The 23797-nt window shown below is 47.5% G+C and overlaps 3 protein-coding genes and 1 long non-coding RNA gene across 24 annotated transcripts in view; 2 read left to right on the forward strand and 2 right to left on the reverse strand.

The window, feature by feature from the left end:
- Positions 1-10018, forward strand: part of gnptab (N-acetylglucosamine-1-phosphate transferase subunits alpha and beta) — a 15298-nt gene extending 5280 nt beyond the window's left edge. Inside the window, exons 8-21 of one of the 4 annotated variants that reach the window (XM_035520228.2) lie at positions 1475-1636; positions 1728-1907; positions 2018-2188; positions 2278-2401; positions 2509-2721; positions 3302-4158; positions 4248-4447; positions 4679-4898; positions 5239-5352; positions 5567-5652; positions 5734-5832; positions 5920-6087; positions 7549-7639; positions 8345-10018. In XM_035520228.2, coding sequence (XP_035376121.2) covers positions 1475-1636; positions 1728-1907; positions 2018-2188; positions 2278-2401; positions 2509-2721; positions 3302-4158; positions 4248-4447; positions 4679-4898; positions 5239-5352; positions 5567-5652; positions 5734-5832; positions 5920-6087; positions 7549-7639; positions 8345-8416 — 2757 coding nt within the window. In that variant the 3' untranslated portion in view covers positions 8417-10018. Of the gene's footprint in view, positions 1-1474; positions 1637-1727; positions 1908-2017; positions 2189-2277; positions 2402-2508; positions 2722-3301; positions 4159-4247; positions 4448-4678; positions 4950-5238; positions 5353-5566; positions 5653-5733; positions 5833-5919; positions 6088-7548; positions 7640-8344 lie in introns of those variants that run through there. The other 3 variants (XM_081712517.1, XM_081712518.1, XM_081712519.1) reach the window with 3 other exon arrangements.
- An 871-nt stretch (positions 10019-10889) lies between these two features.
- On the reverse strand, positions 10890-20877 carry chpt1 (choline phosphotransferase 1). Its single transcript, XM_027027004.3, has 8 exons — positions 20427-20877; positions 17641-17788; positions 15939-16080; positions 15112-15196; positions 14450-14581; positions 13993-14151; positions 13460-13585; positions 10890-12416 (listed from the first exon to the last, which is right to left on the reverse strand). Exons 1-8 carry the CDS (start codon positions 20664-20666, stop codon positions 12300-12302), a joined length of 1149 nt encoding a protein of 382 aa, XP_026882805.3. The 5' UTR covers positions 20667-20877; the 3' UTR covers positions 10890-12299.
- Positions 20558-21692, forward strand: LOC113587997 (uncharacterized). Its single transcript, XR_003411812.3, has 2 exons — positions 20558-20779; positions 20872-21692. It is a non-coding gene; the product is annotated as an uncharacterized LOC113587997 (long non-coding RNA).
- The window catches only part of mybpc1 (myosin binding protein C1), a 29543-nt gene continuing 27132 nt past the window's right edge, over positions 21387-23797 (reverse strand). For 17 of the 18 annotated variants that reach the window (XM_081712502.1, XM_081712503.1, XM_081712498.1 and 14 more), the window contains one exon: positions 21387-22140. In XM_081712502.1, the coding sequence (XP_081568628.1) occupies positions 22031-22140 (110 nt within the window). In that variant the 3' untranslated portion in view covers positions 21387-22030. Of the gene's footprint in view, positions 22141-23203; positions 23244-23797 lie in introns of all 18 variants that reach the window. The other variant, XM_081712504.1, reaches the window with a different exon arrangement.

Raw genomic sequence — 23797 nt, forward strand, 5'->3', positions numbered from 1 at the left:
TGCTCAAATATAGTCAAATACTGCTCTGATTTCGCTGTGTCTGTGTGTGTGTGTGTGTGTGTGTGTGTGTGTGTGAGTGAGAGACAGATGGAGTGAGGGTAGTGCTCGTGCATGCGAGTGTGTCTTTGCACCTGTCTGTGTGTGCCGTCTCTAGGAACAAACTCGCAGCTGCTTCCAGCTAAGAGTCCACAGACTGTTAAGCAGACTGTCTGCTTAAGCGTGGCTGTCGTCTGCCCGACGGAATTGCCCGAACATTCTCGGTTTGTGCGCCCCGCACGAGAGGCCGCAAATTAGACACTCAAACGAATCTGTTTGCTTATAAAGCTGCAGATATTGCGTTACTACAAGCGACGTTTCGGAGGCCATGCAGGACTTTTGCACGCACCCACGCAAACGTCATCCTCGGCCCTGTCCCAAGCCAGCTTGTCATGAGTTAAGTATGCAGGTGGGATGGGTCCGGCCACGCAAATGTTCCTGGAAGCTGGACCGCGGCGCAAAAGCTGTTGATTTGAAAAGATCAGTACACTCACACACTCCCTTCAGCCTGGATGAGGTTATAAAAGGCGCGTATAGAAGAATGTTAGCTACGGACGTGCGTGTGTGTGTCTAAATGGCGTTATAAAGGTTTGATAAAACAGTTAATGTGGGAGAACCTGAACCTGTGAAAGCACTTCTCACCCGAGGAGCTTGCCGTGTCTGTGCGTGTGCGTGTTTGTGCCTGTGCGTGTCTGTGCACGCACGTGCACGCGTGTACACTGAAGTGATGAAGGTGCTCACCAGGGCGACAGCAGGACCAGATGGGGTCTGTGCACCGAACACAGATGCACATCCGTCCGTGAGATGGTCCAGAGACGTTGGCAGGTCTCCTCCGTGTGCGCTAAACGTGCTCCAGTGACCGCACCTTGTCTGTGCGGTGGTGTTGGAGGATACATGTCCCTGCCAGGCCTTTCTCACCTACACTACACACACAAACCTGCTCCCTTCAGATGTCCATGCTTTATGGAGACGTTATAGAGCTGTAATGGAAATGTCAACTGTTGCATTGTTTGGGTGTTCCACAGTTTGTGGTTTAGTTTATCTAAATATGTATCATAGTTTTGACCCACTTTACATTACATGGTTTGTTTCTGCCTAGTAATGTGGAGGTTGCTGTTACTTAATATGGTGCATGGAATAATTAGGGTTTCCATGATAAAAAATAATACTCTATTGCACATTTGTTTAAAAATAACACAGCCTTTTGTTGTTAAAAGATAATTTGCCTTAAAACATAAAAATCCCTCCCAAAAGTCCTGCAAGGATTCATAAGCATTTTGGAGCTCAGCCTCCTCATCTGAAAGCGTGCTGGCTGAACGGCGTGTTTGCACTCTAAACCGGTTTTACTAGAGTTAGAAGAACTGAGCTCTGTAATCGGGCCGTCTCTGGAGAGCTTGCGCTGCTTCTTTCCTAATGGTCCGCGCCTCTCGTCCGGCAGCTGCAGCTGTACTCGGAGGCAAGCATCGCCCTCCTGCACCTGAACGCGCCACAGGACTTCGCCGACCTTCTCCAGCAAGCCAAGAAGAACCTGACACTAGGGGGCAAGGAGCTGATGGTCCACCCGGCCTACCTGCTCTGGGACCTCAGCGCCGTCTCGCAGGTAGCCGCCGCCGTGCGCTGCAACGCAACGCGAGGGCAAGATGTCAAGGAACGGGCCATGGGCGTCTGACGCTGGTGCTGTGTGCCTCCAGCCCAAGCAGGACGAGGACGTGTCGGCCAGCCGCTTCGAGGACAACGAGGAGCTGCGCTATTCGCTGCGTTCGGTGGAGAGGCACGCCCCCTGGGTGCGGCACATCTTCGTCGTCACCAATGGGCAGATCCCTTCCTGGCTAAACCTGGACAACCCCCGCATTACCGTGGTTACGCATCAGGTGAGCTCCCGCTCGCTGGCCTTTACATGTCATCTCATAGCCTGGGATTCCACTGGTAATGTCCCTATCTGCCTGCACGTGTGTGTCTGTCTGTTTCTCATTCCTCTCAGGAGATCTTCCAGAACGTGTCTCACCTACCCACGTTCAGCTCTCCAGCCATCGAGACCCACATCCATCGCATTCCGGGCCTCTCGCAGAAGTTCGTCTACCTCAACGACGATGTGATGTTCGGCAAGGACGTGTGGCCCGATGATTTCTACAGCCACTCGAAGGGCCAAAAGGTCAGACCTCACGCACTCTTCCCCTCAGCAGGTGCACCTCACGCACTCTCCCCCCTGCAGGTGTACCTCATGCACTCTCCCCCCTGCAGGTGTACCTCACGTGGCCTGTTCCTAACTGCGCCGAGGGCTGCCCGGGCTCCTGGATCAAAGATGGCTACTGCGATAAAGCCTGCAACAACTCTGCCTGTGACTGGGACGGCGGAGACTGCTTAGGTGAGCGGGCCTCTTCCGTCCTTCCTGTTTGGTTTGGAACTGTGGCTGGAGTAGGTGGGCAAACACGCAGGAATGACTGAATCCTTCGTGCGCTTGTTTGCTTGCAGGCACAGCGGCTGGCGGCCGTTTTGGAGGCGGAGCCGTCGGGGGCGTGGTGGGCGGAGCAGGGCAGCCCTGGCAGTTCGGGGCTGGCTTAGGAGGCCTGGGGGGCATGGCCTTCTGCAACCAGGGCTGCGCCAACTCCTGGTTGGCTGACAAGTTCTGCGACCAGGCGTGCAACGTGCTGGCCTGCGGCTTCGACGTCGGAGACTGTGGGCAAGGTGAGAGAGAGTGGGAGTGAGAGAGAGAGACAAGTTGTAGGCAGGGTGAGCGGGAGACTGTGGGCAAGAGTGAAAGAGAGGTGGGGTGGTGCTTTTTTTTGGAAATGATGCAAAAACCAACCATAGATAAGGCTGTTAAGTAGACCAGAACATGAATGTACATTCAACATTACAATGCATTTTATATATGGCTGTTATGTGTTTTATTAATTTATTTATATTTCTGTTTATTGTGATTCTTGTTGTATGTAAAGTTTTTTGTACCCTTGTTCTGCTTGTTGCAAAGAGCTACAAGTAAAAATAATTCATTCATTAATGCAACACATTGGCATTAACTGCAGTTTCAGAGGGTTAAGTGCCAGGTGAAGGCATTTGTTGGGTCAGAAAATCATTCTTTCTGTGTGTGCTTGTGTTTCTGTGTTTGTGTGTGCACACACGTGTATTTGCGTCTGGCTTTGGGTTTGTGTATATGTTTGTGTGTGCGTGCGCGTGCGTTCCTTTTTCATGTGCAAATATGCATTTGTGTTTGGATTTGGTTCTGTGTTTGGGTTTGTGTGCACGCGCGCGCGCACGCGATCAGACCACTTCGGCGAGCTGCACCGCGTGGAGCTGCTGCCGAACCAGACGCACTATGAGCTCCCCCGGGGCGAGCTGCGGCCCTACTTCAGCTTCGCGGGCCTCGCCGAGCGTGTGTCGGAGGCGCACGTCAGCGACAGCCCCGCGCTGCGCCACACCTCCGTCACCAACAAGTGGAAGACCCTCCACATGCTGCTGCTGCCAGGCCACAACACCACCCAGCTCCACTACAACCTCACCTTCCAGGACCACGCCGGCCACGAGTTCGCCGTGAGCTTCACGGTAGCCGTGGACACCCGGCAGATGCCCAAGCTCAACGCCTCGGAGGCGGGCCAGGGGCCCAAGCCCACGGCTGCCGCCCCGGAACCGGAGGTGCCGTTCGCTGACGTGCCCGTGGAGAAGCGGGGCCCCAGGGTGAGGGAGAGGCCTGCCGGGGGCGCGGCGGAGCGTGCGGCGGGCGCACCGGCGCTGAACGTCTCCGCCCTGCCCTACGCTGTGAGGCGTGAGCTGCAGAAGCTGGAGGAGAGCCTGCTCGTAGGGGACATCACCGTGAAGGGCTACAATCTGACCAAAGCCATGTTACTCGGGCCCTTCCGGGACGAAGCGGCGCGTGAGCTGCGGCGAGGCGGGATGGTCTCGCTCGTCCCGGTCAAGGTCGACGCCGAGTCTCCAGGAGAGCGGGACCCCGCCGGGCGTCCGCGGCCCACGCCGGTTGCGCAGGAGGGGGGTGTGGAGCCCCGGAACGGCCACGGGCAGGCAGAGAGGGCACCCCCTGTGGGCCGCAGGCTCCAACGCTACATGGGCTCCGAATGGAGCTTCCTGCCATGGGAAAAAAAAAAGTTTTTCCAGGACCTTCTGGAGGTGAGTGATCTGAGATACCCAGAGGAAAATGGTCCATTACAAGAGAGACAGCTCACCGCAAAAAAACCCTCCCCGACTGTCCCTCCCAGGAAACAGAACGGCTGGAGATGGAGTTGTCCTACAAAGCCGACAGGAGTGCCACTGGCCGGAGGCTGCAGGACACCTTCGCCGATTCGCTGCGCTACGTCAACAAGCTTCTGAACGGCCAGTTCGGTTTCACGTCACGCAAAGTGCCCGCCCACATGCCGCACATGATTGACAGGCTCGTCATGCAGGAGCTGCAGGACACGTAAGAGACGCAGCGCGCGTACCCGCGAGAGCTCGTAGGAGACGTTGTTGCCTCTGCATGAATTGTTTACCATGGCTGTATAATGGCGATCGTAAAATGAGACAGCGATCTTAAAATGAGACAGTTCCAGTCTCTTTTTGTGATCATGGTGCTTTTGGGGTTACTTTCTGATTCTCTGTTGTGAACTGTCTCTCTGCTCTGCATCTTTCTCCATCTCCTCCACCTTCTCAGCTTCCCTCAGGAGTTCGACAAGACCTCCTACCATCGCGTGCGCCACTCGGAGGACATGCAGTTCGCCTTCTCCTATTTCTACTTCCTGATGAGCGCGCTGCAGCGGTTCGACGTCTCCCGGGTCTTCGACGAGATCGACACAGACCGCTCGGGCGTCCTGTCCGACCGGGAGATCCGCACGCTGGCCACCCGCATCCATGAGCTCCCGCTCAGCCTGCAGGTACTTGCTGCGGCCTTGGTGGCGGCCCCTACTGGACGGGAGGACTGACGGGTAAGGTGTCGCAGTCAGGGGCGTGGCTTAGCAAGACGGTACTGAAGGCTGACTTTATGCCGACGAACACAAAACAACAGTCATCACCGTCTCTCCCTCGACTGACGTATGCTTATCTGCTTGGGCAGAAGAAATACTTTCAGAATTCACAGCTCAATGTGCTCAACCCTCAATCCACACACTCCACGCACTCTTCAGTAATAAAGCTAAGCTGCTCCAAACACCTTTGAGGACGTTGGGCGAGCGATGTTGTGCCGCTAAGCTCCTGTCTTTATGCGCTTGTGTCCAGGACCTGACGAGTCTCGAGCAGATGCTGATAAATTGCTCCAAGGCTCTCCCAAGCAACCAGACCCAGCTGCACATGGTCAGCCCCACCCAGGAGTCCTACTACGACCCCAACATGGTGAGAAAGCTAGTCAGAGCCTTCTTCTTGGCCATCTTGTGGCGGGTACTCGAGGTTCCGCAGACGCGACGCGTAGGTCGAGACCTGACGTTGTTCATACGAGGCTCTTGCGTCCGGAGGCGGCGCGGGTGGCTCCGCGTCCCGCCGTGGCACAGAAGAGACCTTTGCGCGTAACGTGAGCGCTCTCTCTCTCTCTCTCGTTCCTTGTGTGCAGCCTCCTGTCACTAAAGGTCTGGTGATTCACTGCCAGCCGATCGTGGAGAGGATTCAGAAAGCTTTCAAAGATCAGAACAAATACAAGTAAGTGAAACGCGGCACGCGGGTCACGAGACGCGAGATGTCGGCCGACGCTGAGCAGTGTTCCTTTGTCATCCGGATTAGGTTTGAGATCATGGGAGAGGAGGAGATCGCCTTTAAAATGGTACGGACCAACGTGTCCCATGTGGTGGGCCAGCTGGACGACATCAGGAAGAACCCGAGGTAGGCGGAGCGTGCGCAGACCCGCTGCTTCGCTGTCCCACGGCACCACGTGCAAGCGTTTCTCATCGCCCCCTTCCGCCCCCGCAGGAAGTTCGTCTGCCTGAACGACAACATCGACCACACCCACAAGGACGGCAGCATGGTGAAGGCCGTCCTGAGGGACTTCTACGAGTCCATGTTCCCGCTGCCCTCGCAGTTCGAGCTGCCGCGGGAGTACCGCAACCGCTTCCTGCACATGGCCGAGCTGCGCGAGTGGTGAGAGGCCAGGAGCTGGGCGAGGCTTGGGGCGAGGCCGGGGGGATGGGAGATCGCAAAGAGACCAGTCTCTCAACAGAGGCCAGGCTGGGCGGGAGGGCCTCTGGTGAGGGCTAGCAGAACCGTTTAACCTCGAGCTGCTTCACTAAGCTCTGACATTGCTGCAAAGAGATGGAAGATACGTTTCTGCACTTCAAAGTCACTAGCAGGAGCGGTGATCATTCTTGGAGGGGCATGTGACTTTAACCGAGGTTAGGTGTTGGCCGTTAACAGCTAACCCAGTTAGGAGGATTGGTCTTATCATTTAAATCAAATTTAAATCAGAGCAGCTTTAAAAGTGACACAAATGCGACTCGGGAAAATGCGCAGGAAATCACCACTACTTAAAAATATTGTTTTAAAAGTCATGCATCAGATGCTATACCACAATATGATCTACTGTGCAGACATGTACAGACATGTTCAGTTATGCTTGTGTGAGTTTATAGCGTCTTTGTTGCTAACTCCTTTTGGATGACAGAAGATTATCATGGCCGATAGCTGCCAACAGAGGAGGAATTCTGGCAATAAGAGGGCGCTTGAAGCTAAATGTGTTTATGTATCCATGCGTGCGCTTGGATTTTTACGCTTAGAAACTTCAGACAGCCTCACTAACAGAGGAAGATGTGAAGAACACCTAGCAGCTGAGAGCGGCAGACTCAGTTCTCCGTGTGAGAGCTTTGTGGAAAGTTTCAAAGTTTTACGGTAAAGTTTGTATAGTTTTAAAATCTCAAACCGAAGCATTAACGTTTTATTTCTTTGATTATGGATAGGATTAGGATTAAGATCGCAGGCTATGATGGGATTAGGAGAGAGTGCAGATAATGGGTAGAATTAGGCATGGGGTTAGAGGTCAGAGCTTCATGTGTTCTGTGCTTAGGTCTGTGATTGGTCCTTACAAGTATAGCAGTATAGATGAGTCTGTGTGTGTACTCGTCTGTTTGCGTGCGTCGGCGTCTATGAGAAGACCCGTTGGTTAAGGCAGGCGAAGAGGACGGTGTCCTGAAATAGTCGTGTGGGGGGGTGGGGGGGTGGATGTGGGCTTGGGTGTAGCTGGGCAGAGTACACTGTGCTGACATGGCCTCACTGCCTGACTTCCTGAGTATGAGCAGCCATGTGCAGCAGTCAAGAGTTTCCATCTTGCTTCCTACACACACACACACACACACACACACACACACATCCCTGGGGAGTGGCGACAGGGAAGTGATAAGCATGTCGCAACGTCCTGGCGTGCTGATGTCAGCCCGTCACGTCTGGCACATAGTGGGATGACATCGTGCTTTGAGCAAATGGAAAGGACGCCACTGTGCACCGCCAGCTGCCATGGCCTGTCTCGCCGATGGGAGTGTGGCGGTGGGTGGGAGAGGAGCACCCTGGGAACGTATGCTAAGCTAGTTCTTGTGCTCACCTGCCTTTCAGGCGAATCTACAGGGACAAGCTGAAGTTCTGGACCCATTGCGTGCTGGTGACGCTGGTGGTTTTCACCGTGGTCTCCTTCTTTGCCGAACAGGTCAGTGCTTGGCAGGCTTTCTAACACCAGATGACTTGGGAAAACACCCTGATGCTGAGAAGTTCGTTTTGCACCTCGGTGTCTATCTGAGAACGCCCCCTATTTATAGATGCGCTCGGCCTGATTTTGTTAATGGTGATGTAAGTGGCCGTGACGGACTGACATAGGCCTGGCCAGGGATGAAGCATGCAGGGAATGGCTGCCTTGTGATTGGATCCATGAGGGAGAGCTTCGGTTTCCCCCTTGTTGATCCCGGGAGAGGTTAATCATCCCAGTGAACTTTTGGGAGGGGGGTTTAAATCTTACTCTGTGTACAAGGACAGGAAAGCAATTATGTCACACTCTGGAGGTGGTGCATTCTCGCAAGGTCCTCTCTGACGTTTTTTCTTTCTCACGCGAACACACGCGCGAACACACGCGCGAACACACTGTGCGGCCGAGCACAGAGAGCGACGACAGAAGCCTTCCGTAACAGAACTCTTCCCTTTGTTTGCTTCTCTTGGACTGACAACGCCACGTGTGCCGCCTGGCACCAGCACTGACCCGAGGCCAAGGAAGCTCACGAAAAACACACGGTCGTCTGACCTTCCTTCAGCTTGTGTTTTCTTTTTCCGAGTGTGTTGCGTATCCAAATGACACGTCCTTAGCAGCGGCTATAGATGGCGCACCTGTGCGATGTCACTTCCTGTGCTGTTCTCTCCGTAGCTGGTTGCGCTGAAGCGCCGTCTCCTGCCTCGGCGCAGGGTCAGCAAGGAGGCCAACCCCGTGCGAGTGTGAGGACGATGGGACGCACCGCTCACATACCCCGAGAGCTTCCTGCCTTCCGTCACGCTCCCTGTGAGGGGCTGAAGAGTAGCGAGGCGGGGACCCCCCGTACATCCATACACACACATACAGATACACTGACGAGACATCATGAAGCCATAATTAATGGTCCTAAGAAGGTGAGAGCCACTCAGAAACTTCCTGGTCATGTTTATTTTGAGGGACCAAAAGACTCGCATTCAAGAAGACGGCCCTCGTGCACGAGGGCGACAGCGAGACGCTGCTCTGCAGGGGACGAAGAGACAGTCCCGAGGAACGGACGCACTCCAGCACTCCACTTTGTATGATTATTGTTGTGACCCGCATTTTACATGAAGGGCGAAGGCAATTGTCTGATGAATGTTACGTTGTATACTTTGTTGAAACAGAACATGGGGAAATATGAGGACCTTAAATGATGGGGTGATGATTGTGACTGGACTGGTGTTTAGATGATCATTGTCTTTTTATTGTTATTGTCACTCCGTGTGTTGGGCCTCCATCTCAGTGCCTTGTGTCCTGTATAAATGAAGCCAGTGAACTTCAGTTCACTGCTGTCTCGTCACTGAATGTGAGTGAGCCAAAAATAGCACAACTGAAATGTTAAGGGACTGCCACAGATCATCTGGGCCCTAATGAAAACTGGTTGGCCTTTGTCTTCCATTCTTTCTAATGCATGTTGGTGAGACCCGTAACTTAGCTTGAACCCATATCTGTCTGCGTCTGTGTCTGTCTGGGACGGGTATGAAATTCAGATCTCGCAGCATGCTGTAGAGGCCTGCGTTTCTATTTTGGCTTATCTTGCATCCGTTCACACCCTTCCACGTGAAATCTGCTCTTTTTAAATCGGATTTGGTGCTTTTCAGACCACAATCGCAAGCTCGTACTTTGTCTAAAACGGGTTCGAGCATCGGATGTTTCCAGAGCAGCTCAGATTAGTCAACCAGCCCGAGGTCAGCGTAGTAGCATGCTTTCCTTACCCTGCTAGTCCTGTTAACTCCGTCAGCTCCACCTAGATAGGACGAGTGTGGCTGATGGAGTTGTGCCATGAACGTCGGCTTACTCGGTTCGTTTTGGAATCAGCCATGTGCAAAATATTGGGGGGAAAATACCTGCGAATGTTCACAGATCTGCACAAGCTGTCTTTAGAACATGCGTTCCCTCCGTTCTTCCACTGAGGCCATACACACTTGAATACTTGCTTATCAAGTTAACAAGCTTTTTATTTTTTATTTTTTATTTTTTTTTGAAAAATGCAAAACAATAGGAAAAGGTTGTATATGATGGTGAGAATGTATTTGTCATTGTCACGTTTTTTTTTCCATCATCTTTTATTTAAATGTGAAGTTCACTGAGCGCATTGAATGTTTTTAGTACTGGACCTTATTGAACGAGGTCCGCTTTTAACAGCTTACTTGAGAGGAAACGGCCATATTTGAGCGGTGAGCCACTTTTAAGTTTTACCTTAATTGCTTGGTAATTTGCTTATTTATTTCTTCCTATTGGCTGTTAAAAAAAAAAAATTCCAATGATGTAAAGATCCATTAAAAGGTATTCAGAAGTGTATGACCTAAAGTTGAAAATCGCAAGTTTTTTGTTAAATGTAAGTGCAAGTAGCAGATATGCTTTACAAATCCCTGTGCATAGATCTGTCTTGAATTAAGTGTTACCAACCTGCTGAGCCAAATCAGCTTATGAAAATTTGACTTCACTGAATATTAAAAACGATTGTGATTAGAAATCGTTTTAGACTGCATCAAGCGCTACACGGGTTTCAGTGTTTCATGGGCGGTATCAAGGTATAACGGTATACCTGGGTATTTACAAATGCCGAGGGAATGATTTTCGGTACGCTCATTTCTATTAAACTGATACGGTTTATTTGTATATTTATGGAAAATATAAACGAAATTAAACTATTACAACAGTGAACGCAAGAATTATTCGGAGTTAGAAAAGATACAGTTCTGGCGTTTAACAGTGACCGTTGGCAGTGTTGGTTTTAGCCGGATGTGGCTTATCTTGTTGAAAGCCAGGTGTTAAACGGAGCACGTTGGCGGTTCTGGCGCGAAACGTGAAAACGTGTAATATCTAGTTTTGAAATGCATATGGAATTTACAAGAAAATCGGCAAATGTAAGAATATTTTTATAATATGTTGGCTCTTTAAATGGCTGTTTAAATGGTTCAAGTGAAACCTGCTTTTGGAAAACAGAACTCCGGTGGTAAACATATGTCTTACATTTACATTTTCTTCTGTATTCTTCATATTGATTTGTATTATTTTTGCTCCTCTCTGGATGAAAAGATCGATATCATAAAAAGACGCATGAACGCCACAGGAAGGGGCCTGCAAAGGTTGACATCCCCAAAAGCTCACCGTGGACAGTGCCTCGATGCTGCAAGAATAGGCTGATTTACAAAATAGTGTGACACCACCACAAAACTGTATTACACAAATTACAGAAAATTTATTTAGATCAGTAGCCCTTTGGGAGGAGATATTCAAAGCAGGCAGTGTTGGGAGAGTAAGTGCATCATGGAACAGGCACAAGAGCACCTTAAAAGTTCATCGTCCCTAACCCGCAGTGTTTAGAGCTCTGCTTGTCTGAACTCGGAGTTCAGGGTAGAACGAACTGCAGATACAAACAGAATGCAGATATTTCACTTGCTAGAGGTGGGGTAAAGGACTCTACCCAAGGGCCCTTCCTGCTTTTAGCACAAACCCAATCCTCATCCAAGTACCATCAGTCCTTGACAATTACAAACCAGACAGGTCTCTTTAGTCCAAGACCTGAGTTAATTTCACACCTAATCCAGTTAAATTGTTACAATAAATAAGAACAAATGCTAAAATCACTGGACAATCACATAAGAAATTTTTACCAAGCAACTGTTGCCTTTTTTGGGGGTGGGGTTTAGGATATGGATTAGAAAATGGGCAGTTTCGCTGTTATGGAATGTCAGAAGATCGTCGTTTTCTGGGTATAAAATGAACAGAAATGCTACGTTAAAGACAACATGAGCTTTTGGGACAGAAACACTGCAAAATATACAAAATGGAGTGCCATCAATGGCAGGCAGTTTGTTAGTACCACTGCATGGAATCGACCCAAAATGTAGCAGTAGATTATTATTTTTTTTAAAGATTTTGATAATTTTACATGAAGCGATGGGGGCTCGGAAAACACTTAAAATTTGGATTTCATTGATACAATTGGCCTATAAGTTATCAATGTTAGACAAAATGTAAAAATCTTTACAGCCAAATTACCTGGCATGACTACAAAGAGGTCACTAATGTAATGTTTTGGTTTTAGTTCTGGATTTTTAAAAATGTCATTCTGCACATTCTTCTTAATGTTAAATACTGACAGATAAATCCTGATGCAATGGTCTAAATGTAAGAAATTTGAGGTTTTATTTTATCTGGTTATGTGTCTAAGACCCTATTTACACAGATGCATTTATATCGTTTAGTATCTGGGTGCAAATTATCTAAATCCACCTCCTGAAGTGGTTTGAGTGATCAGATGTAAGTCTTATTTTGAAAGTGCATTTAGTCCTTCAGTTTTATGTGGTTTAATACTTATATGGATGTAATTCTGATACTCAAGAGGAATGGAACGACCAGGTGTAATCGGGGTCGAGTGTTTAGTTTTTATCCAGAGTGATGGAAGGTTTAGCAAAATGTTGTCCATGCAAAACTGGAAGAGGGTAACGGATTCAGTTTAGGTGTTTTAGACAACAGTTCTCACACTGTCAAGGCTGCTGTGGTTTTGGTTCTCCTGCTCTGGTTCAAGAAGTGGGGCGGTGTCTTCAACTAGCCCCGCCTCCTCCTCCCGCCGGGCAAATTGTCAGTCTTTGTGGGTGTTGTCCTGCTTAGTGATGCTGAAGACATGGATCTGCAGGTGGGCGGCAATCTGCAGACACACACCAGTGCAGTACCGCACCAGGTCCAACAGGGACAGGATCTGTGTAACACACACACAAAGTCAAGGCTGAATTCACTAGAAAACAGACTGTCTGTTCAATTAAAAACAGAACTACAGACAGTTCTATCAGCTAATACATGTGAGAATACAGAATACAGCAGTAGTGTGGCACGCACTAACAAACATTTGAGGATGGTTTTAGTTGATATCACATAACCAAACTACTGAGAATGGACTGCTTGAAACAACATAATCAATTACAATTGCTGCAATGTTTCAGTGTCTGACATCTAGTACAACATGCCTACCGAGATCATGCCAAGTACCTCACATGGTGCCATTAATGGCTGATGGAATAACTTGTAACATTAATTCTAGTATCTTGTAAGCATTGTTATTAAAAAATAGAAATAAATTCAAAAACTGACTGATACACAAATGATTATATTAGATTTAGTGCATATATCCAATGTATTCTACATATATCCTGACATTACATGATGCTATGATATTTACTTTAATTTTCAATGTCCTACAAGCTACATATACTATACTATTTATTTTGTTTTAAGCAGAATTGTTAACTTATCCATATCCGCATTACAATCCCTTCTTCTTAATTAAAGGTGCCATAGGATGGAAAACCGTTTTACCCTGGTATAGTTATGTAAGGAGGATTAAGACATACCGTGAACCTCAAACTCTGTTGTCACCTCATTCAAATGTAAATTATGCATAAGCAAAAATGGGGTCATAAAACAACACTGCAGAGAGTTCCAACTTCATGTTAATCACAGGTGTCAAAGTCAAATACCTTCTGTGTAGACAACAGAGAATGATTTAAAATACTGAATAAATGCATTTATGGCATCTTCTGAGAGTTTTTGCTGGAAGGTTTACAACTGAGGAAGAGCGTCCGAGCCTGCTGATTTCTCTAAACCCCAGCACGTTAATCACACAGAAAGTGCTTACTCGTTGCATGGCTGGCAGCTTTTTGTGGGTGGGGTTCTGGCCATCCCCTCCTCCACCTAGCAGAGAATGCCAGCAGCTCGAGTACAGCCCGGTCACCAGCAGAGACTCACCAAAGCAATCCAGAGGATGATATGTTCATCGATAAAGCTGTTGAAGTACTGGTTGAGGAAAAGGAGTCCAGGGCCAATGAAGGCTGTGTCATGGAGGTGAAGCTCACTCCTGGTCATGTGCGCCACCTGGAGAGGACACATGAAGCTGTCAGGAAGTGCAATAGCGATGGCCAATGCTGTTTAGAGCAGTTTTTCCCAGCCCAGTCTCACCACATGACCCACAGTTTTGTCTCTCCCAGGTCCCAAAACACACCAGGTATCTTACAATTATGACTGAATTGTATGTGAGCAACTGAGGGTTTAGGGTCTTGCTCAGGAGCCCACCAGTAGCAACTTGGCAGTAGTAGGGCTTGAACCAGCATCCTTCTGATTACTAGTCAAGTACCTTAACAACTGAGCTATCACTGCCTACCCAATCATGACTATGGAGTTAGACCCCTCAGGTCATAAAACATGCTGACGCTCGATTCCTGGGCTCAACAAAGGAAAGGGTAGCAAAGGAGAGGTCAGAGACCCTCAGCGGCGGTGCTCACCACCAGCTTGTTGGAGATCTTGGCGATGACCATGCCAAAGGCGAGGATGTAGAGGCAGGGGTGCTGCTCAAAGAGCCGGCTGGAGGACTTCTTGAAAATGATGAAGGCTAGGCAGAGGATGAGGCTGATGTGTAGGCCGGGAGACAGCACGCTGGTGTCCTACAGGAAAAGAAGGAACAGATGACAGCTGCGCACTGCGCTTACGAAAACTCTCTGCTGCCAGTGATCACGTTCCTGCACACTTCCACATAAGCGCAGAGCATTACAACACAACGAAAGAAATGACTCCTCTCTTGGTATACACGTGCCCACAACCGGAGCAGGAACAACAGCAAAACGCCAATCAAAAAAGAAATTTGTAGTTAACAATGGTTCGGTTGCTAAAACCTAATTCCCCACCGTGGTGGACTACTGAAACAGTTCTAGTAGATGAGAAGGAAAACACAAAATGTCTTACAGCCACAGTGGAGCCATTCTTGCCCACGCCGCCGCTCAGGATGACGGAGAAGTAGTTGAACATGGAGAGCAGGAACCCACCGATGATGCCCAGTACCGGGAAGATTTTCAGCTTGATGCCAAGCACGGGCAACTAGGGCAAAATGAAAGCGCAAGCCGCCATTGGCTCATTGAAAGAGCAGGCTGCCATTGGGTCCATGGGTCAAATGGCTGCTCATTTCTCTTTGTCCCCTTTCAGGCCTCTGAAGCCTCGCGACTATATTTACCTTGGCAGAGCCTGTCTGTCGAGTTTCCGAGAGAAGCATAGAGTAAAAGCGAGAGAGAGGGTCTACGTAACGAATGTGGTGAGAGCGCTCGGGGGATGTGATTTCTGAGGTTACACCTAAACGCGCTTCTGTAATGTCCACCGTCTTTGCATCATCAAGAGCGATGGTTCACAGTGGACTAGCTTTTTGACAACACCAAGACTGGGTCTGTGAGTGTTCTGAAAGGATTGTAAACCTTCTGCAAACTGGCTGACTGATTGACTGTCTGACTGTCTGTCTCTGTCTGTCTGTCTGTGTGTGTGTGTGTGTGTGTGTGTGTGTGTGTGTGTGTGTGTGTGTGTGTGTGTGTGTGTGTGTGTGTGTGTGTGTGTGTGTGTGTGTGTGTGCATGGTCATACCGTAGTCTCCCAAAGACTCACTCCCCCAAAGGCTGACATCAAATACATGATAATGATGGCAATCTGGACCTCCGTCACATCCACACTAAGTAAACAACAAAAAATGAGTTAAAGAAAAAAATCCAAGTGAACATTTTTTTGCATCTGTGCACCAACTCTTCACTCACCACCCACTTTACTGACACCTTGTGAAGTTGGGGACTACAGTTGGAACTTGGAGACTATTGTGAAATTGGAGACTACAGTCTGTTTTTTGCCATTCACAGTTTGTGCTGACTGTTGACATCAGTTTCTGACTGCCACAAAACTGCCCTTCAATGGATGTGGTACAGGATGGCTGGCAAACTGCATGCCAGCAGATGGCTAAAGCACTACTAGGTTATACCTGATTTTCTAAAAGTTTCTCTGTGTGCACTGTATATCTGTGATTCTCTGAAGAGCAAACAACGTTGCTCTTATCAGGACACTGTACACTTAGTACTAGATAACAATAGTCAAAACTTCCATCCGCAAGGACGGACGGGAACCAGCGCCCGTCCTTGTGACGTCCCTTCTAAGAAGGGGCTACGGTTCCCTCAGAGAAGTGCATATTGGCTGCCTGCTGATTACTCCGATCAACCCGAAATCAATCCAAACATCCAACCGTATGGAAACTTGCACCTAAACAATTTATCGGCTCAGCGAGCCTAAGAAAATGGTCAGTGGGTGTAGGTGCAAGGTACGTGTGTGCAACAGAGTGGGTAGTGACTGTGGTTAGTCATAACAAAAACCACATAAACGCAACGTGCGATAGTAAACACGGAAGACATGTGACCTCCGTTACTCACATGCCAAAGCGGAGCGTTCCTGACACGTATGTCTGCCAGTGTGCACAGAAGAACATGACCATGCCCACGAACCCACAGAAGAACATCCAGTTTGGGTATGCGCCCATGCCAGCACATATACATGTTCCCACAGCAACAAACACTGCACAGGAAGAAAGAGGACAGGGCCATAGCAAAGTTCAGGGGTCAAGAACGGCGAGAGCCTAACCTAAAAAGCAACAGATGCCTAAACTTTGCACAGCCAGATATGTATTTGAAATTGACCTTTTCTCTAAACTGCATGAAATCTGACCTTTTGCAAGTCTGACCACACCAAAACAAGCTGTGTGGGGTGTTGTTGTTGTTGTTGTTATGGCAAATATGACTCATCTTCAGAGGGTTAAATTGGGCGGAGCTTGTGATGGCAAGGATGGTTGAGCACTGGCACTGCGGTACCATGGAAATGAAAATCATCGCTACAGTCTCCACGAAGTCCATTTAGTCATTTCCCGTGTGGAAAAGCCGCATTGTCATCTTGGAATATGCCCGTGCCATCAGGGAAGAAAAAATCCATTGATGGAATAACCTGGTCGTTCAGTATATTCAGGTAGTCAGTTGACCTCATTCTTTGGGCATATAACGTTGCTGAACCTAGACCTGACCAACTGCAGCAACCCCAGATCATAGCACTGTCCCCACAGGCTTGTACGGTAGGCACTAGGCATGATGGGTGCATCACTTCTTACCCTGATGGGCCCATCACTCTGGTACACTCTACACTCATCAGACCACATGATCTTCTTCCATTGCTCCAGAGTCCAATCTTTATGCTCCCTAGCAAACTGAAGCCATTTCTGCCAGTTAGCCTCACTGACACGTGGTTTTCTTAAGGCTACACAGCTGCTTAGTCCCAATCCCTTGAGTTCCCTTCACATTGTGCGTGTGGAAATGTTCTTACTGTCACTATTAAACATATCCCTGAGTTCTACTGTTGCTTTTCTACGATTTGATTTCACCACATGTTTAAGTGATCACCGATCATAATTCAAGATTTTTTTCTGACCACATTCCTTCCTCAAAGATGATGTTTCCCCACTGTACTTCCACTTTTTAATAATGCGTTTGACAGTTCTTAACCCGATTTTAGTAGTTTCAGCAATCTCCTTAGATGTTTTCTCTGCTTGATGCATGCCAATAATTGGACCCTTCTGAAACTATTACCATCTTTTCCACGACCACAGGATGTCTTTCGACATGATTGTTTAACAAATGAGAAGCTACTCACTGCATCAGTTAGGGTTAAATAACTTGTTGCCAGCTGAAACATAATCACTCATGCAGTAATTATCCAATGGGAGGCTCTTACCTGTTTGCTTAGTTAAATCCAGGTGGTGACCTTTTTTTTGGCCAGGCAGTGTATTTTCTTTCCTGATGTAACATTACATCCAAAGTCATTTCAAAGCACCCCACCGCACAGGCAGCTAGTCCGGTTCACACAGCCAGATTGAACCGTCATCACTGTGCTAGGTAAACCAAACGTGGCTCGTACGAAATGTTTCATACATCATTACCTACAGGCTGGGTCTGTTTAATTTGCAAGAATGCATTTGTGAAAAGAGCAGCATGTACTTAAGGCTTGGCCAGATCTGGTCAACGATCTGGTGAACAAATTAAGCATGAAAGATGCGGCAAGAGAGAGGGGCGATTATGACGAGCATTCTACCTGTAGAAACAGCATCGCAGCCATGGTCAAAAAGCTCCCCCAGGGCGGAGCTGCTGTTGGTCCGCCTGGCTTGTTTCCCATCGATGGCATCCAGTGATTGGTAGATAAAGAGACCTACAGCGCTGAGAATGAAGGCCCATGCAGGAGCCTAGGCAACCGGAGGGGGGGGGAGATCACTTTACTAATTAAAGAGACCAAAAGAGTGAGCACATTCAAAAGCAGGGTGTGATACATTAAGAAGTCGTTTTGAATGAAACCTTTTAATGAAGTAAAAATGGTCGAATATACACGCGTGACTCAGCTCGTGACGGGCACTGCCCAACAACAGAGGAGGTGGGAGAGAGAATGCCATGCAGTGCAGGCGTGCATCAACACAGGGAACCCAAACACACAAAAGGCAGCGGAACATAAGGGTCAGTGTAAGCGCTACAGAGGAAGAAGAGAGACCGAACTCTGGCACAACATGAACGCAAAACAGTTTCGTGAAAAACAGCGTACCTGTTTACCTGCCCATGCTGATGCCACCTAGATCAAATCAAACTTGGAGGGCGCAAAGAGCGCAAATCTCTACGGGGCCCCACCACACAGGCTGTCATCACGGCACAATAGCAGCAGTGTCAAATGGACACCGCCAGAACCCGTTCTCTGAAGTAGATTCTAAACGGTGATTAAAGCTTTGAAGGGTTATTGTTGGTGTGCGTGTGTGTGTGTGTGCGTGTGTGTGTGTGTGTGCGTGTGCGTGTGTGTGTGCGTGTGCGTGTGTGTGTGTGTGAGTAGAAAGACAAAGCCAGTGAAAGAGAATGAGCAAGAGAAGTGGAGAGACACTAAAGCATGTATTAGATATTAGGCTACATGAGGGAATGTTTTTCATTTCCTGGGTAAAGAATCTAGAGTAACAGATTAACTAGAATTTTGACCACAACTACGGTTGAGGGTGTGGGTAGGTTTACACATCAGTTAAAATCCACATCCACGTTTTTCCAAGGTTGGACTGTTTTATCAGTGTTCATGAGGGAAGACCAAAAAAAGCTACTTCTGATCTTCTTTTCTCTTAACTTTTGTTTTGTTTTGTTTTTTTGCATAATTAATACGTTATTTAGTAATATTGTTTTAAAGACTTTTAAAAGGGGGGGGGGGACTTATAAAAAGCAAGATTTATGAATTACTAGAGAGAAACTCAAGAGTAACTCTTACCTTGCATTTCTTATTTTATTAGATCCAACTATCTTAGGTGCACGTTACAGGTGAAGGATTACTGACTATAGCCCACCTGTTGCCACAGTCCATCAGCTACATCCTGTGCTATTCATGACCGGTACTCTGACTAAAGGACCACTGCTGACTGGATGACCATTCTAAACCCACCAGTGAGAGTGACAGGGTTGCGTTGGTATGAGTTTACCAGGCTCTGCAGTGGAGCTGAGGTGGACACTCCTCCCTCTCTCCAGGAGCTGCCCGAGGGTCAGTTCCTTTGTAAAATGAGGTACAAACTAAAGACAAGCCAGATAAAGTCATAAGACAAGCCAGATATAGAGACAAGCCAGATATGTAGCATTGTTTTATCGCTTGTATGCATGTAGCTTTGTTTTATCTGAAAATGCCCTTCCCTGATAGTAAGATTACATTTCCCAGAGAGAGAGAGAGAGAGAGAGAGAGAGAGAGAGAGAGAGAGAGAGAGAGAGAGTTTTATTTCCAGAGAGGTTTAATGCTTTACTGGCCACGTGGAATAATCTCTGGATCACTAAGAATTTTCACTTTACTTTTCATAAAAAAAACAACCCCCCCGTACTTATCGGTTGAAGGTTCCACACATATCATAGGAACTTAATGAAGCATGTATAAAGATGTATGCAACTAGGATGTATAAACATGCAACTTAAAGGTTAATGCCCACAACATGAAATCCATAGAACAGTGTTACATTTCTGCCATTACCTTACATGGCCATTACATGCAAAATACAGCAACTCTCAAATCTATGCATTTAAACCATCAAATAACACATAGCAGGTAGCAAATATCTCTTCCACCCTGAGCACTCAATAGCATGCTTACTATCCATTTATACATGCATGTAGTCCATGCAATGCCATACCAGTAAGATGGGCCTAAGAAAGGTTTTCGCCAGCTGGGACTAAGGTTATGCTTTATCTTCCACAGCTCCACAAAGGTAACAGGTGAGTTAAGATAAAAAAGCTGCTGACCTATGTGGCAGTAAACATGGAGCGGTGGAATATGGACTTTGCTGGTAGGATGCGGTGTGTAAATCTCGAAGCAAACGGGTTATGTACACCTAGATTTGACTTAACCCAGGTCACTGCGCGTTAAGCAGGTCAAAGGTAAAACCTTACTGATATACATTCAGGGCTGGTAAAACCTGTTTATCATAAATGTTTTGCGCCGCAGTAAAAATTGAGTATGTGGAATATTCAGTATACTCCAGTGTTAACTTTCGTGCTTTGGGTCGTCTGCTCCACATTCACTTTCTATTCAGCTAATACTGTTTAGGTTTTGTGCATAATGGCTTTCATACTCTTCTGAACAGTGAAGAGAAAAGCTTTCAGTGTCATATAGTAGTAGCAAAACAATCGTCAGGTAATCTACTAATAAATTGCTCTCAGTGTGAGCCATTCGGCGACGCGGAAAGCACAAAGCTATCCTGGGCGTATATCCTAACTCGGTTTCTAGACAAAACGAGCGACCGCGAAACTGCCATGCTCAGTCTCCGACGAGAAGCAGACCGTAATCGCACATGACAAGTTCATCAACAGGACGACTCAACGTACCTCCTCCGTGCCCGTGGGACAATAACACACCAAAACGATAGTGGTGACGACGTTGACAATAAGTCCGGTGATGGTTAACGTATTTGGCGCGACCCATGTCGGGATCTGTTGGACTAACCAGTTCCAAAATATCTGGCACGGCGGTTCCAGCAAAGAGCGACCGGAGGCGCTGTACTTGTGCTCTTCTAGTCGCTTGAGCTGGGCAGCCGATAGCGGCTGCGAGCCTAGGCAGAGCGGCATGGCGATGGCTCTTGGCAGGGACGGGCAAGCGGACCCCCAGCGGTACACCGGCTGTTTTAGCTGCTACGGCGCTCCAAGGGTCGAGGCGTCCACCCGGGAAAGGCGTCGGGATGGTTAGCTATGTGCAGAACTTCATTTTGAATAGCGGAACCAACAGTCACGCTAATCCTTTCTCTCTCTCTCTCGCTCTCTCTCTACCGTACAGCGAAGCGAGCAGGAAGCCGTGGGCCGGAAGGGGGCACCGCCGGGAGATTTATAGCCGTGCAATATTCCTGCCTGACCGGTAGTGTGAACGCAGGACCGGAGGGGTTGGGGGCAAACTTTCACATTCATTTTGAAAATTAGTTTAAGCAAGTTTAAGGAAATGTTGCTTTCATATGAATATTTATAGACAGGTGTACATCATTTAAGCATGTAAAAGGTATACTTGTTGGGCAAATAGGCTTTAATGGTTTGTAATTGTCTGGAAATATGTATTTTCTGTTCCCTCGACATGGCATAATGTCTCACGTTTATGCCTGTTTCTTTTTCAGTTTTCATTATCCTAATTTTCTTCTACTACTGGACATTCGATGTTATTTTTGTGTGAATGTAGCTAACTGACATGAAGAGCGATTTGAAGGCCATTACATTTCAAAATGACATCTTTAAATGCGCATCTTAATGCAATACAAAAACAAGACAATTCATTTATACCTATTCAAAAATGATACAAGAATGTAGTTTTCATAATGTGACGTTTATTCCAATCAACTACGCCAAATGGAAATTATATGTTCTTTGACATAGACAAATAATTTCATCTTCTGCACCAGTTCAGTTTTAAAATACGGGCTGATGTGACATGTTGGCTATAAGTAATGATGTATGCTGTTCCAACATTGCACAGAGAATTATTTCATTACGTTCACATCGATTGACTAGAAATCTAGGAAAAACAAAAATAAAACAGCAAAATAAAAACAACAGCAACAAAACTCCTCTCATCCTTCAAACTACATCTCCAGCCCTGTGGCAACCTCTAGGCGTAATTCCTGAACCTGGAACAAAAGCAAAAAAATTGAACGCCACACCACGTTTTTCAGTGGATGTCTCAAATATCATCTACGCTACAATGTCTTACATATTTTAAAGCTACTGTCCAATTCAACTGAAGACATGCATCTGAGCTTCAGTGGGCGTTGGGAAAAGCAGACTTTCGTGGTAGCACAGCTGACTGATACCCTATGGACATGTTTTGCTATGGGGAACTACAGGACAGCGATTGAAAACTGCATGCCATTGTGAAAGGATGGACAGCAAATGTCACTGATGGGGGCTTAGTAACGGGTGTCGGTGGGGACGCTTTTGGGGGGAACCGGCCGTCAGTCAGACCCGGTCTTCTCAGACTCCATGGGCTTTGATTCCTTCATGTACTTTTGAATGAGATGCAAGGGAACTCCACGCTTCATCAGCTCCAAGAAAGTAAAACCACCTAAGACAGAGACGGAGAGTCAGCGGGAGGAATCGCCCAATGAGGAAAAGGATAAAAAGAAACAGAGACTGGGACAGAGAAGAAGAAAAAAAAAACACTTGGCAGTGGTTGGCAGGCCAGATAGTGTCCAAAATGCATCTCCCATACATCAAAAGCGTAGCTTTGTGAAGGAGAGAGAGAGCATAGGAGTTGCGTAATAAAAGATAGAGAGAAAGACATAAAGAGAAAAGGAGAGGATGAAAAATGAGGAGAGGAAGACATGAGTATAGGGGAGAGACTGCGCAAGCACTGGAGCCACGAGTTCAGTCTCAGCTACTGTCACACGATCAGATCAGTTCACACCTGCACACTTAGCGGCAAACTTCCACGTTCACCTAAAGCATTTTGTTTTAGTCTAGAAGACGGTAGAGTGTTTTGCCATTCAGACACCTGTGCTTGTAAAAAGACAAACTGGCCAGAGCGCCGTTGAACTGCTCCCCTCGGGTACCGCTGAACTCTGCATCTTGGCTTAAATACCACTGCTTCCTATCGGTTTGCATTTGCAAACATCCAGCAAAAAAAAAAAAAAAAAAACCCAAAAGAGATTTCTGAGCATGGATGACAGTCCTGACTCTCTAAAGAGATACCTGGCGGAGGTTACCTACCCTCTGTGTGGGACATGTTATCCAAGGCGGCACGCACAGTTACTATGGAAACAAGAATCATACAGACAGCGCTGTCCTCTGAGACACTAGCAGGGACGCACCCCGGTTTCCAGTTGGTTAGAGACAAAGGATGTGTCTTCAGACTCACATGCCAGCCTACTTTAGCGTTGCTGCATGAGCATGCATAGGAAGCAAGCCAGAACATTCTAAAGTATGCTGATTAATTCGCACAGAACCCTGAGCTAGACTCCACGGGATTGAACAGGAAGCGATCCTAACAGGACCCTCCACAACATCCAGAGGTCACTAATGAAATGTTAGGCTTCAAAGTCATGACATAAGAAGGGCAGGGACCATCAGGCGGTTCAGAATGAATGAATAAATAAGCTTCATATGCTCGAAACCATATGAAAGCTTACCTTAGATGAGAACAACACATTCACTATTCCTGAGTGGTGACTGGGGAAGAGAAAAGAAGAGGGGTTAAGCCCAGTGTTTACATGAGGGAGTTATATGTGTGTCAGGCCACATCGCCCACTTAGTCATTACAGATTTTACATGGAGTATTAAAACACAGACTGCAAGGGACATCTTCATCTGCTGAGAGGGAAACAGAGTGAGGTGAGAATGAAGGGCAGAGTAAAAAAAAAAAAAAATCACACGTGATATAGGTTTGAAAATAACGATAGAAAATAGCTGTGAATTTTCTATGATGTTTCACCTAATGGGAATTGTAGTACGGTGAAGGCGGGTGATGAAACTTGACGGTGTCATTTTGTGAATACAGATTTGTGGTCTTGGTCAAAATTTAATGAGCAAACAGCAAACCCTGAACCTCTGCCCCAGGGACAAGGATTTGTGCTAATGACCCGACCACCGATGTGTTGTGATCAAACAGAAACGTAATCAGACACAGCAAAAGAGGAGCTGGACCGTGACTGAAGGCCGTGGTGACGGTAGCAGCAGATTTGCGATGGGTCCTCGGAGTTGGAACTACTGAACTCCAATATGTT

Source organism: Electrophorus electricus, chromosome 4 (assembly GCF_041902795.1).
Source record: "Electrophorus electricus isolate QZ-2024a chromosome 4, ASM4190279v1, whole genome shotgun sequence".
NCBI classification, from domain to species: Eukaryota; Metazoa; Chordata; class Actinopteri; order Gymnotiformes; family Gymnotidae; genus Electrophorus; species Electrophorus electricus.